Consider the following 12,375-nt stretch of genomic DNA (forward strand, 5'->3'; position numbering starts at 1 on the left):
AAATTAATGGCTTCTTTTAGATGCATGAGTTTGCAGATGTATAATATTTACTCAAATACTTCTTTCCTTAGTAGCTTTGCATCTGTACAGCCCAGTGCATCACAGAAGACTTGGGTACCAGTCTTAAAGACTTAGGGTACTATGGTTAGGCAGTGGTTGGACTTGATGATCTTCAAGGTCTTTTCCAACCTGGGTAATTCTATGATTCTGTTTCCATGTTTTGCTTACAATTTTTTCCCTGCTAAGTTGCAAGTATTAGCTACTATTATGAACACTTAATTTTCTAGAACAGAGGGATACGCTGCAGAATTTTTACCAACTGAGCAAATGTTCCATTTTCAAAAGGTTTTATTAATATGGGCATAACTAGTTTTAGAAACCAATGATAGATCTTCTAAGTAAGAGTTCCAGTTAGTAGGTAGTTGTAGAAGGACTGGAATATATGGTTGAATTCTTTACCTCCTGTAATCTTTATGCTTTTGTGTTGTAGAGTGCTTGTTCTGGATGCAGGAAGGATTCTAGAGTATGATACACCTCATAATTTGTTAAAACGAAAGGGTGCCTTCTCCGAAATGGTTGCAGAGGCGGGTATAACAAGATAAAGAAAACTAATGAGTGAATTCTTAGTGAAGATGAGAATTCCGTGTACCGGTACTCGCTCTCAAGATATGCAGCATTCCTGATGTTATGAACTACCTTGAAAGTTCCTGACAACATCGTCACTGTTTACTCTGACTACAGTCCATACGTAATGGTCAGGTTTCTTAATTTAACTTCCTGTTTTTATACAAATCACTGATTTTGATTCTGTTAGTACTGGACCAACACAATGAAGGAGTGATTTTCATGGCATATTTTAAATATTGCACTAGCAAAGATGGATTAAAAATAAATAAATTTTGTGATTTTGTGATTGTAAAAAATGTAATTTTTTACAAATTCACACAGTGTTTCAATTAAGAAATAGTGCTTAATTAAATTGTGTGGTCATTATGCCCATTTAGTCAATACATTCTTACATAATCGTGAACATATAAAAACCCCAAATAACTTATTGTATGGTCATAGAAGCAGTACAATAAATATACTACAGCATGCACAAGCTGACTAAGAGAATATAGTGTCTTTAGAACTTGTTAGGAGTAAGAACAAACTAGATAATTGCAGTTTTCTGATAGAGACAAACTTTGTAAGGCGAGAGAATAGCTGCTTGCTTTTCATCTCTTCCCCTCTTCTTGTCCCCCACCTGAGGGCAGCAGTGGCTTCTCTGTAGAGCAAAAACTGCCATACCAATATTTCAAAGGCAAAAAGAAGTTGAGTGTCCCAGGAAGGCTCTTCTTGGGTCCCCATCTCTTACTTACCTTCACACTTCCCGCAAAACCCACCCTTTCCTAGAAGTAGCACAGTAGAAACTGGAAAAAACACAGATTGGGTGCTATTTCCTAAACAAATGTTTTAGGGTTAATACTAGGGTAGATAATGACTTCAGTACCAACAGACCAACATCTCTTGATGATGTACCAACATCAGAGAAAATCATCTGAGGACCTGCAAAGTGTATGGAAACTTTATTTAGGCAGAGAGAGGGTTTTTTTGTGCTTACTGCTGGACTGACATAATTCAAAGAAAAAACAGGGAAACAGTGCTGTTAAAATACTTCCCAGGGAAACTGAAACAAGACAGGTCCAAAAGACAGAAATTGCTTTAATTAAAAACATTCTAAAAGGTTATGCATTTCATCATCTCTATTTGGAAACAATTTGGGAACATATTGGTGATGAGGCAGCTTAGCTTCAACTTGCAACACAAGCTTTAACTGTATAAATTTGTCATACACTTTATGCCAAAGGCAACCATACTCAAGATTTCCAGGAGAGGTTGTAGAAAGATTTCGGCCTTCAAATATCAATTTATTTAAAGAAAGACTTCTGATAAGCATTACAGCTGCGTATCTGGAAACATCCACTTAGTGCAGCAACCTACTCATATTTAGGATATGACTGTTTGTGCCAAAATACAGCAGTGAGATCAAAGACAAAATAGATAATATATAGATTAAATAGAATTAATATAGATTAAATCAAAATTGATTGCAGAATTCAGCGAAATGAATGGATAAGGATGCATTGGCAGATATCTGATGTACAGTAGCTTTTCAATTTCAATCTGTATGGAAAACTGAAAGAATGTACCCTGTTGTGATTTTAATTATTTTTTTGATACAAATAAACAACTCATCCTTACAACTCCCAGATTAAAACCAGAGATTTTTAACCTCCTCCAGACTGAAATACTAAAAGCTGATGTACTTCCTTGATTTGCATTGTTCAAACAGTTTAAGGTTACACTCTCACTTCTGCCTGACATGCCCCAAAACTGCAAAAATAGTTTAAAAAATAAATAGTTTTAATAGTTGAGCTCAACTGCATTGTGGTTTTATTTTAATCTACTTTATTGCACTGTGTAAAATAAGCAGACCTGCGTTAAACGAACAAGCAAAAAACCACCTCAAGTCCTACAAAAATTCCAGTATATTTTGAGATGAGTTTACAGCAGGGCAGCAGAAAGGCCACAGTGACTCCAAATACTTTGGAAGAAACATATTCAATATAAACAAATATATCTGCAAGGCAACTGCATGTGAGAACTGTACTGCGTATTGGCATCCACCCATGAGCTCACTAAGAAGACTTCCTTCAACTCAGGAGTTTTAGTTCTATTCACTTTTGTCCCTTAACTCACTCACTTTTATAAACATGCAATATTCTATATTAATACATTATCAGGTTGTACTAGAATTCACATACAGATGTGAAGATGGGGTCACTTTCAAAAGGCATCAAGGAAAGAAAAAAGGCATCCAAAAAGCCCCTTTAGTTTTCAACTCAGTGAAATTAAATGTTATCAGCATTTTGAGAATGTCTGTGAAGTTAAACACCACCCATGGAATGGCTGCACAAAACTAAAATTCAGGAGGTTTTAAATAGGATTACTTCAAAGGTTCGTTTAGACCACAGCTATGCAAACAGCTGCATCAGCACAATTGGGAAGGCAGTGTCATAGATCTGGTCTATTGCCAGGAGAATAATAGGCCTATTTTAACATGGTCAGAGGTTAAACTATAGATCTAAGCCCACACTTTATGTCTTGGCACGCTTAAAGTTATATTTTGGAGATACAAGAGAACGCTTAAAATCACCCATTACTAAAGCTTACCTGATACTGTGCTGACAGATGAAGACAAGCCTTAGCTGAATGCCTTCACTATTCTAAACAGATAGAGAATCCCTTGGCCCATTAAGTAATGTTTTAATTTTTCGTATTAAAAGCTAAACTTCACAATAATTTATTTTAATTTTATCATCCTTTTCTCCTCTTGCATTTGCTAGATAGGTGAGTGGCAAAGTCTTTGCCTAAAATAAAGACCAAAGAAATGTTACCTCGGATCCTGAGTTACTGCTTCCTTATCGGATGAACAGCTGCCATCTCTAATCTATGCTCAATTTAGAGTAGGAATATGACCCAACTTAAAGCAGAGATATTAGTTAAAATGCAAGACAAAGCTGGATGAGTTTCCATCGACAATAGGAACTAGACTTCATCCAAGCAGTTCATTTGGTCCCACACTTCTTCCCCTGAAAACAGCAGAGCTGGGGGGGAGGGAAAGATGTCATACACTTGTAATTGTGCAACAGTTTAACTCATGTTGGTAAAATTCAAGGGAAAATATACACATGTAGCTTCAAGATGCATAAAATTAAAGTGGTTTTCAATTAAAATGGAGGGAGGTAAACAGTTGGTGATATGCACTTGTTCTTAAGGGTAAGGCAGCAGCACCTATGTGTTAACCATCCAGAATGATTCAGGAAGTTAGCCATTGTAGACACTGAGCAACTCCACATTAGCAAGAGCTAAATTTCTTAATATGGTTTGACTCAAACATGAGACAGTAATTTGCTGTGTGGTCTTAATAAAACTAGTATGCTGTTATGAACAGCAGAGGATTCAACTGAATGCATAAATCTCATTCAAGCTGCAGTATGCCTTTTAGAAAAGGTTTTTAAATGCTCAAATGACTCACTTTAATAAATAGATTTTAGCTCAACACTGCTATGTGCGTTAACACTGCTTCACATTCTTCCAAATAAAGTATATTTGACACAGGAACATCTATATTACAGTGCTGTTATTTTTAAGCTTTGGTCACACTCTTCCATTTTGAAGCAAACACCTCTTCCAGATTTGCTAATAAAATTTAGCAAAAGGATATGAGCGTGTCATTTTTAGGATTTCCATTCTGTATCCAATCGAGAAGCAAACATGACTTCAAAGACAACTTCAGAGCTTTAAAAATCACTCGTACCTTTAAGGTAACATTTAACTCAAACAGATTACAAAAAAAAAAAAAAAAAAAAAAAAGAATATTATATGGCTAAGGTTAGGCTTCACTGACAGTTAAGTATGCACCATCAGAGTATGCTTTCGGAGAGACGGGATGCAATGGGAAAGAGTTTATCTTCAATTAAAATTAGTCTTTCGTAAATGCTTATTGGGAATTTCTATAGCGCTTACTTGGAGAGGCCAGGACCCACCAACAATTCCTGCTTGGATAGCTACCCCCATTACAACTGCTAGATCAGGGTCTACAGAGGTGTTAGGTTCCTTTCCAAAGAAATCCCGAATAACTTCACGTATTTTAGGAATCCGGGTGGAGCCCCCAACTAACACAATTTCATCCACTTCCTCTTTGTGTAGGTGGCCTTCCTTCAACACCTGCTCAATGGGAACAAGAATCTTCTTAAAAAGGTCCTCGTTCAACATCTCAAAGAGTTTTCTAGAAATTTCTCGTTCAAACACAACTTTGACAAACTTGTTTTCTTCATCTGAAGCATCTCCACTATTTTTCAAGTCTTTTGTTTTCTGTGAAGGCTTGCCGTTATGAACAGTATTTGGCTTTACCTCACTTTCAGGAAGTTCTTTTGTAAGCTTCCTTTCTGGCACAGTCAACGACACCCTTAATGTAGATGCCTCATGAATAGTCAAATTTAATTTAACTGCTTCCACAGCCTGTCTGAGGCGATGTATTTCTTCTTTTCTTGATGGCAGAGAACCGTAAACTTGATTGAGTTGATCGTATAAGTGCTGCATCAACCTCTGATTAAAATCTTGTCCTCCAAGTTTATTGTTACCTAAAACATCAGAACAGACTGCATCAGACATCACCTCTGAAAATGCAGAAAGCAGCACACACCTTTTCTTTAGTGGCAAATAGAACTCAAGGGCCAGAGCAACCGTACTAGGACTGTAAGCACAGAACAGAAGCTAAGAGAACTAGGAAAAACAGACAGAACTGTCATCCACTGAAGAGTGCATGATTAACTGAAACTTCCAGATTTAACATTTTGAAGTTATTCAATGGTTTCATCCATTCACGAGAAAGAGCTCTACACTATAGAAGCATATTGAAATATCATTAAAAAAAGCAAAAGAAAGTGAGAAAATGCAAGTAGTAAGGTTCAAGTTCTATCAACAGGTATGTCTTATGTTAGCCTTCAGAGAGAGAAGTAGTCTGTATTCTCAGTTACTTTTAGAAGATTATTCTTGCACATTATTTCCAAAACCTTTCAGACAGTTGTTCATGCTTTCCATTAAACAGATTTAAAAGCGGCCTGCCAGTTTTCATCTGCACTGAATAGTACTCTCAAAGTTTCTACCTGTCTGCTATGAGTGAAAACAGGAATTCACTTAACAGACATCCATTCAAATAAGTCAGAATGAAGTAGCCAACTATTGCTATTCCACTCTTACTAGACATCAGACATTGAGTCATTCAAGGCAATGCTAAAAGTAGAGTGGCATCTCAGATCTGTCCAGATCTGGGTCATCTGCAAAGCAGCTGTGCAATCACTCTAATTTTACTAAACATTGCTGCCAAAACTCTTTCCCAAGCGATGAATCACTGTGGCATATATGTATACAAAAAACAAACTTATGAGTTAACAGAATGCAGTTATCAAGCCCTCCACAACTGCAGTGGAGCCAAATGCGAGGCAAGGATGTTCTAAAGCACTTAGCTTTAGTAAACTGATTTGGTAAATACTCTCAGCTCAAAGGTAATAGAAAGCTTTAGAACAAAGCCTTTTCTGTAAGCAGCGGCACTTACATTAGTAAAAATCAACAGCCTCAGATAAAATTAAACCAATTTATAACTCGGAGTCAGTTTAAAACTGAATTTCTCTTAACTGGTGAAACCAATTGCAGACCTGGCTGCATATGTAAGGCAGTTACAAGCACTTCATTGTGAGACTGATTTGTCTTAAATAACCTCCCTGAAGGTGATGTTTGGCTTATCTTTCTTCTCACACTACTCTTTCAGAAAAGTAAAGCATTTTTCTCACCTGCCATGGCTCGTGTGAGGAACATCCCTCCCTGCTTGTTCAGCAGAGACACATCCAAAGTTCCTCCACCCAAATCTACCACCAGGACATTAAACACATCAGCTTTGTGAAGTCCATAAGCCATAGCTGCAGCTGTGGGTTCATTGATTACTCGCAAGATTTCAAGCCCTAAAAAGAGCAAAGTAATAGTCACATGCAATTTCAAACACTATATTTCTCAGTTATTTTGAGCTAACCCTAAGTGAAACACCAGCTATAAGGAAATAGTTCATCAAGTATTATTGCTTAGAAAATTATTTTCCTTATTTAAGCGTGAAGTAATACTACTTCACTGTTGGGATGAAGGCATCTACACAAATGTCAGGATGACACTGTGATTGACACAAGAGTCAAGGTGAAGGCATCTACACAAATATGCTTTCTTGAGAGACCCTTTGGCTAAGTAGATTCTACATCCTGCTTGTGTTTTAATTATCCTCCAATTGTGCTCTGTATGTTCTCCCTATTCGGAGATGACCAAAAAAAAAACTACCATCCTTAGACCAAGAGTCAATTATTCTAGCCAGCTACGTTTGCATTATGCTGCTGCAGCTGTTCGCACTCAGCAGTTAGCTGCTGTTCTTCAAAACCATTAGCAATCTTAAAGAATAAAACACAAATCCATTCTAAGGCTTTCTGTTCTCCCTAGACTTTACCACTAGTGAAATAAACATAATGTAAGGCTTCACAGAACAATTTTGGAGATAAAGACAACACCTGCAAGGTTAGCAGCCTTAACAGTGGCATTCCGTTGCCTTTCATCAAACTCTGCTGGCACGGAGATGACTGCCTTCAAAATGGGCACACCCAGATGGTCTTCTGCCATTCTCTTCAATTTCAGTAGCAGCTGAGAGCCGATTTGCTCTGGAGTGACACGGAAGGTTTCATTAGTTGTTACAGAAAATTCAGCTGATCCATCGTTGTTGTAAATCTATGAGGAAAAGCAACACAAGTCATAGGTAAGACATCTTTTTCTTATATTCCCTCCTCCACTGGCACCAAATATTAGATTTGCATACAGCTCACTTATTATAGGAAGGTTATGCACATACCCAGAAAGGCTGTGGATGCCCCTCCCTGAAAGCACTCAAGGCCAGGCTGGATGGGGCTTTGAGAAACCTGGTCTAGAGGGAGATGTCCCTGCCTATAGAAGGAGGGTTGGAACTACATGATCTTAAAGGTCCCTTCCAACCCAAACCATTCTATGCCTCTATGATTCTATGCACTTTCTCCATTTCATTAACCACTTTTATTTCTTGACTGTAAACAACTGCTTAATCATCTTTGATACTACACAATACAACCGCAGATTTGAAGATGAAAGTAAGTTAATTCTACTCATAAAGCTTCCCATGGGTTCTTTAAAATTTTGAGTTGGAGCTTATGCTGGAATGTAACCTAGAAACACATTTCACAGTAGAGGACAGGGTTCCCTAGAAAATCATCAGCTCTAATGCTGAAGTACGCCGCTTCCACCAGCATTTCCTCCTCTTCTCTCTGGGTATACCTTGTGGTTTCCAGGCATATCAGATATAGCCAAGTGACTCGGAGTCAGAAGAACTGGTTCTGCATTACATATTTCAAGCTTTCTACATATCGCTGCCTGGAGAGAAGCAAAGATGATGTTTGCTCACCTTAAATGGATACCTGCTACTTTCACTCTTCAGTTCTTCCGAAGTGAAGATTTTCCCAATGAATCTTTTCGCATCATATATAGTGTTCTGAGGATTTGCATCAGCAAGTTCCAAGCCATCATATCCGACGTATACATCTCTGTCCGTGAAAGACACTATACTTGGAATGCTGTTGTGCCCGTTTTCATCTGCAATAACCTTCACCTGCCCTGTTCCAGGAAGAAAGACACCAACAGAGCAGTAAGTTGTGCCAAGATCAATCCCAATTACTTTTGGCGTAGGCATTGGTAAATACTGTTGTGCTAGATAGCCAGCGAGCAGGAGAGCCAGAATTGCCGAACCTGAAACACAAATTAATAGGTTAATTACTATTTTGGGAGTAATTGCTTATGAACGATTCTGATAGGAAACCCAGTTAATGAGGGTGTACAGAAACCACACGGAAATGACAATTTCTTCACTAGGAGAGTGGTTAGGCCCTGGAACAGGCTGCCCAGGGAGGTTGTGGATGCCCCGTCCTTGGAGGTGTTCAAGACCAGGTTGGACGGGGCCCATGGCAACCTGATCTTCGTAGAAAAGTGTATCCTTGAGGTCCCTTCCACCCGGGTCATTCTGTGGATTCTGTGACCAAGCTCTCCAATTCAAGGCAGCTCCTCTCCAAGGTCCATCAGGAATCTTAGAACAGGGAGACCCACATACACGCTCACCCCTGTTTCAGCCCCATCCCCGTGAGAGCCATTTCACACGTAACCAACGTAGAACGAAAATAAAACCATAACGGAACCATCACGAAAAGCCGCTCCGGGCCGGCAAGGCGCGCACTAGGCCTGCAGAGCCACAGCGAGCGAAGACCGCGCCCCGGGCTCAGGCCAGGGAGCTGGGGGCACCCTTCCCCCTTCCTGCCGACCCCAATGAGGCCTCAAAGCCCCCGGCTCTGCTGCCCGCACGCAACCCAGCACCGCCGGATGCTGCGCCGCGCATCGCTGCTCGCCGGCTGCCGCAGCACGGTCCAACACCGACTGCTGACGGTCCTTCCGGCCGCGCCGCGTGGCACGCCGGGAATTGTAGTGGGCGCCGCTGCCCACCCAGCCCTGCCTGCACTCGAGGGCTGGTCGTAGAAGAAAAACTACAGCTCCCAGGAGGCACAGGGAGGGCTCTGTCCAATGGGCTGAGAGGAGGGTCACGAGCAGCGGTCGGTGGGGAGGATGCGTGGTACCTACTTAGGCGCATGCGCAGAACGGGGTCCGGCCGCCCTCACGGTGCTTCCCCGGGAGCGGTAGTTTTGTGTCTTTAATTCCATCGGTGGGCGCACCCAGGAGCCGCTCCAAACACCATTGAGATCTTGTGCTTCTGAAGCGTTCTCTTCCCTGCATTGGAACAAGAACGGGGCTTCCTCTTCCATGGGTAGACTCAGACTGCACCATCGCAGTCCTTTCCAAAACGCTGTCCAAAATCAGAACACACAGAAACCAGACTGTGGGCAAAACAGAGTTTTGCTCTGTTTGATCAGACTGTGCTCCACTGTGCAGGGACACGCATGGAAGAGACTGGGAGCCACTGCCCAGGTGAGGTTGTGTGTGGTCATGTCTCCTAAGAGACCATTGACATCAATGCTTTAAGCTGAACCTCATGTTTGGGATGTTAAATCCCATAAAGGGTGGGCTTCACTTAGGAGAGTGGGTTAAGGTCCTTGGAACAGGCCTGCCCAGGGAGGGTTGTGATGCCCGTCCTGGAGGGTGTTGTCAGGACCAGGTGTGGGACCGGGCCCTGGCAACCTGAGTCTAGTAGAAGTGTGTATGTTTGGTGGCCCTGCCAGGCAGGGGGGTTGGAACTACATGATCCTTGAGGTCCCTTCCAACCCGGGTCATTCTGTGATTCTGTAACACCACAATGACATGCAGAGCACTGTCTTCTCAACATAATTAAAACATTGGCCTTCTCCAGCTGTATCTAGTCAGGGAAGGGAAGGATTTCATCAGTGTCCAATCTTCCTCCGTGACAGACAGTTCAATGTCAGGCGGTTGGAAGAAAAGTGTAACCTTCAATTGAGATGCAAAAGTTTCCATTTAAATTCCCGAGTATAGCTTAAAGATCTCTTGCTCCCACTGCCTGGTTGTTGTGAAGGTGTGCAGGGAATCCTTAATCAGACACAAACCTGCTCTCCAGCTGGCGGCACTGCGTGTTGCTGCAGGGCTGCTCTGGGATTCACAGCCAAAAGCAGGAGTGAGACAATGGCGTCAAGTTTCCAGCAGATGTCCCTGCTATGCAGGATTGCTCTTTTACATTTAAGGCTAACCTGCAGATTCATATAAAGCGTATTAACCTTTTGCAGTCGTTATCCAAATTCTTGTAAAGGCATAAGTCATGAAAATGGTGTCTCATTTTTCAATGCAGTTTGTTTAATTCTCTTAACATCTCCATTTCACTGAACCCTTGTGAAATCATTTTGAGGTTAACAATGAAATTTTTATTTCCTCTCTCATGAGTACAGTTGCAGTCGTAGAATAACCCAGAGGCAGTTCAGGAAAAAAAAAAAAAAAGACCTGTGAGCAGAATGGGATTTTCACTGGTCTTGGGAGCTTCTCTTTTGCTCCGCTGCAGTGCTGTTTATGGCAGATGTTGCAAGGCCAAGAGCTGAATGCTGCTCCCTCCCCACCCATCAGCAGCCTGACTTGCTGGGCCTGGATCTTGGATTAAATTTGTCCATAGGTCTGGAGCACATAGCTCAGCAGAAACTGAACAAAGGTGTGCCATCTAGAATCAGGGGCAGCCATATTGCACTAACAGCGTGACAGGAATATCAATCATAGAATCATAGAATTACCCAGGTTGGAAAAGACCTTGAAGATCATCAAGTCCAACCACAGCTTAACCATAGTACCCTAACTCTAACAACCCTCTGCTAAATCATATCCCTGAGCACCACATCCAAATGGCTTTTAAACACATCCAGGGATGGCGATTCAACCACCTCCCTGGTGAACCTATGCGCTGCAAATCACAACCTGGAGCACAGGAACAAGGATATAATTGGGAGTCTTATCATCTGCTTGAATCATGAGAGTGATAATGATAATGAACAAGAGTTCTTAGCATTCTCCCAGGAGGCCATTTTCTCATTTGCTTTGTGGTGTGTATATGAAATACATACATCAGTCAGATGTATCAATTTTATCTACTGGGCGTGACAACAACAGGATAAACAGAGGAATGCACTTTGATATAGCTAGTTTAACACGCAGCTCCCCAGGCCAAGGTTGAGAGGTTTTGCAAAATGCTTGGGTGGAGAAAAGTCCTTCTTTTCTGTTTGTGGGATACTGATGCCTCGGAATAGTTATTTTACAATGATTCTTTTCTTTTCCTGAAAGCATCACCCAGAGGGCACCAGTGAGTTTGTACATGGGATAAGAACATTCGGGCCTTCCTGATGAATCACTGGCACAGACAATCAATTTCATTTAACACTTAGAAATAGTATTCTGGTACACTAGGAGTAACTGTGCTGTGTCATACCTACTGTCACAGAAGAGTTACTCCACAACCAAAATTATTTGTAATCTAAGTATACAAAAGAAACAATAAGTAATAGAATAGGTTGTTCTTTGCACAGTGTGAAGTAGAGGAACACAGAAATTGACTATATAATTCAAGAACAGGGAGCATGGAGACCAAGCATAGTTTCAAATGAGATGTATCAAACATCAGTTAGGAGAGGTCCCTACAGAATCAACCTTCTTCCATGCCTTCAAGGAAAGAGTCTCACGTAATGTGGAATGACACAAAGACAATAACAGAAATTCAAAAGGTTATTTATGAGGAAAAACTCACCAATATGGATGCCTTTGCTGGGGAATGCTGAGGCAATCTCCACCAGGGAGCAATCTCCAAGAGAGAAACTGCCTTAGTGGTGGTCAGCCCTTAAATGAGGTCTAGAGGAGGTGGAATCAAGCTCCACCCCTTCCGGGAGCACAGCTAAATTACTCTCACCTGTGCTCCCACAGATAACCCAACACTTGCCTCAGTTGGGTAATCAGAGGTTCAGGCTGTGATTACCAATTTCCCATACAGACTTGTATCATGGGTAGCCAGCAAAGAGCTAATGGGACAGAAGTATCCTCATTTGTACATTACTCTTTGGGGAAAGTGGTAATGGTAATTCCTTATTGTCTTTAAAGTACAGGAATTACAGCTGTGTGCAGGAACTGGAGCTGTCATTATTTTCTGAACATCCAGCATACTTCAGTGTAACCGATACATAGTTCAGATATGACTAAGACGTGAGCAAGCGCATCTTGAGTTATACA

General features: G+C 41.1%; 2 protein-coding genes across 6 annotated transcripts in view; one reads left to right on the forward strand and one right to left on the reverse strand.

Moving 5' to 3' along the window:
- The window catches only part of LOC107322334 (multidrug resistance-associated protein 1-like), a 36,571-nt gene extending 32,156 nt beyond the window's left edge, over nt 1-4,415 (forward strand). For 3 of the 5 annotated variants that reach the window (XM_032448455.1, XM_015880289.2, XM_015880297.2), the window contains one exon: nt 491-4,415. In XM_032448455.1, the coding sequence (XP_032304346.1) occupies nt 491-602 (112 nt within the window). In that variant the 3' untranslated portion in view covers nt 603-4,415. The remainder of the gene's footprint in view (nt 1-490) is intronic. The other 2 variants (XM_015880260.2, XM_015880269.2) reach the window with 1 other exon arrangement.
- Nucleotides 1,685-9,062, reverse strand: HSPA13 (heat shock protein family A (Hsp70) member 13). The gene is made up of 5 exons (XM_015880313.1): nt 9,024-9,062; nt 8,072-8,412; nt 7,155-7,368; nt 6,399-6,566; nt 1,685-5,189 (listed from the first exon to the last, which is right to left on the reverse strand). Exons 2-5 carry the CDS (start codon nt 8,354-8,356, stop codon nt 4,519-4,521), a joined length of 1,338 nt encoding a protein of 445 aa, XP_015735799.1. The 5' UTR covers nt 8,357-8,412; nt 9,024-9,062; the 3' UTR covers nt 1,685-4,518.
- Between the last annotated feature and the right edge of the window lie 3,313 nt (nt 9,063-12,375).

Source organism: Coturnix japonica, chromosome 1, assembly GCF_001577835.2.
Source record: "Coturnix japonica isolate 7356 chromosome 1, Coturnix japonica 2.1, whole genome shotgun sequence".
NCBI lineage: Eukaryota > Metazoa > Chordata > Aves > Galliformes > Phasianidae > Coturnix > Coturnix japonica.

Bases quoted from the DNA above. Each gene is read 5' to 3' on its own strand.
- HSPA13 (XM_015880313.1), bottom strand. From the start codon at position 8,356: ATGCCTACGCCAAAAGTAATTGGGATTGATCTTGGCACAACTTACTGC. The intron at 7,369-8,071 runs GTGAGCAAACAT...TTTTCCTCATAG, and splicing joins GTAGCAGGTATCCATTTAAG to ATTTACAACAACGATGGATC. The intron at 6,567-7,154 runs GTGTTGTCTTTA...TGCTCTTTTTAG, and splicing joins TAAGGCTGCTAACCTTGCAG to GGCTTGAAATCTTGCGAGTA.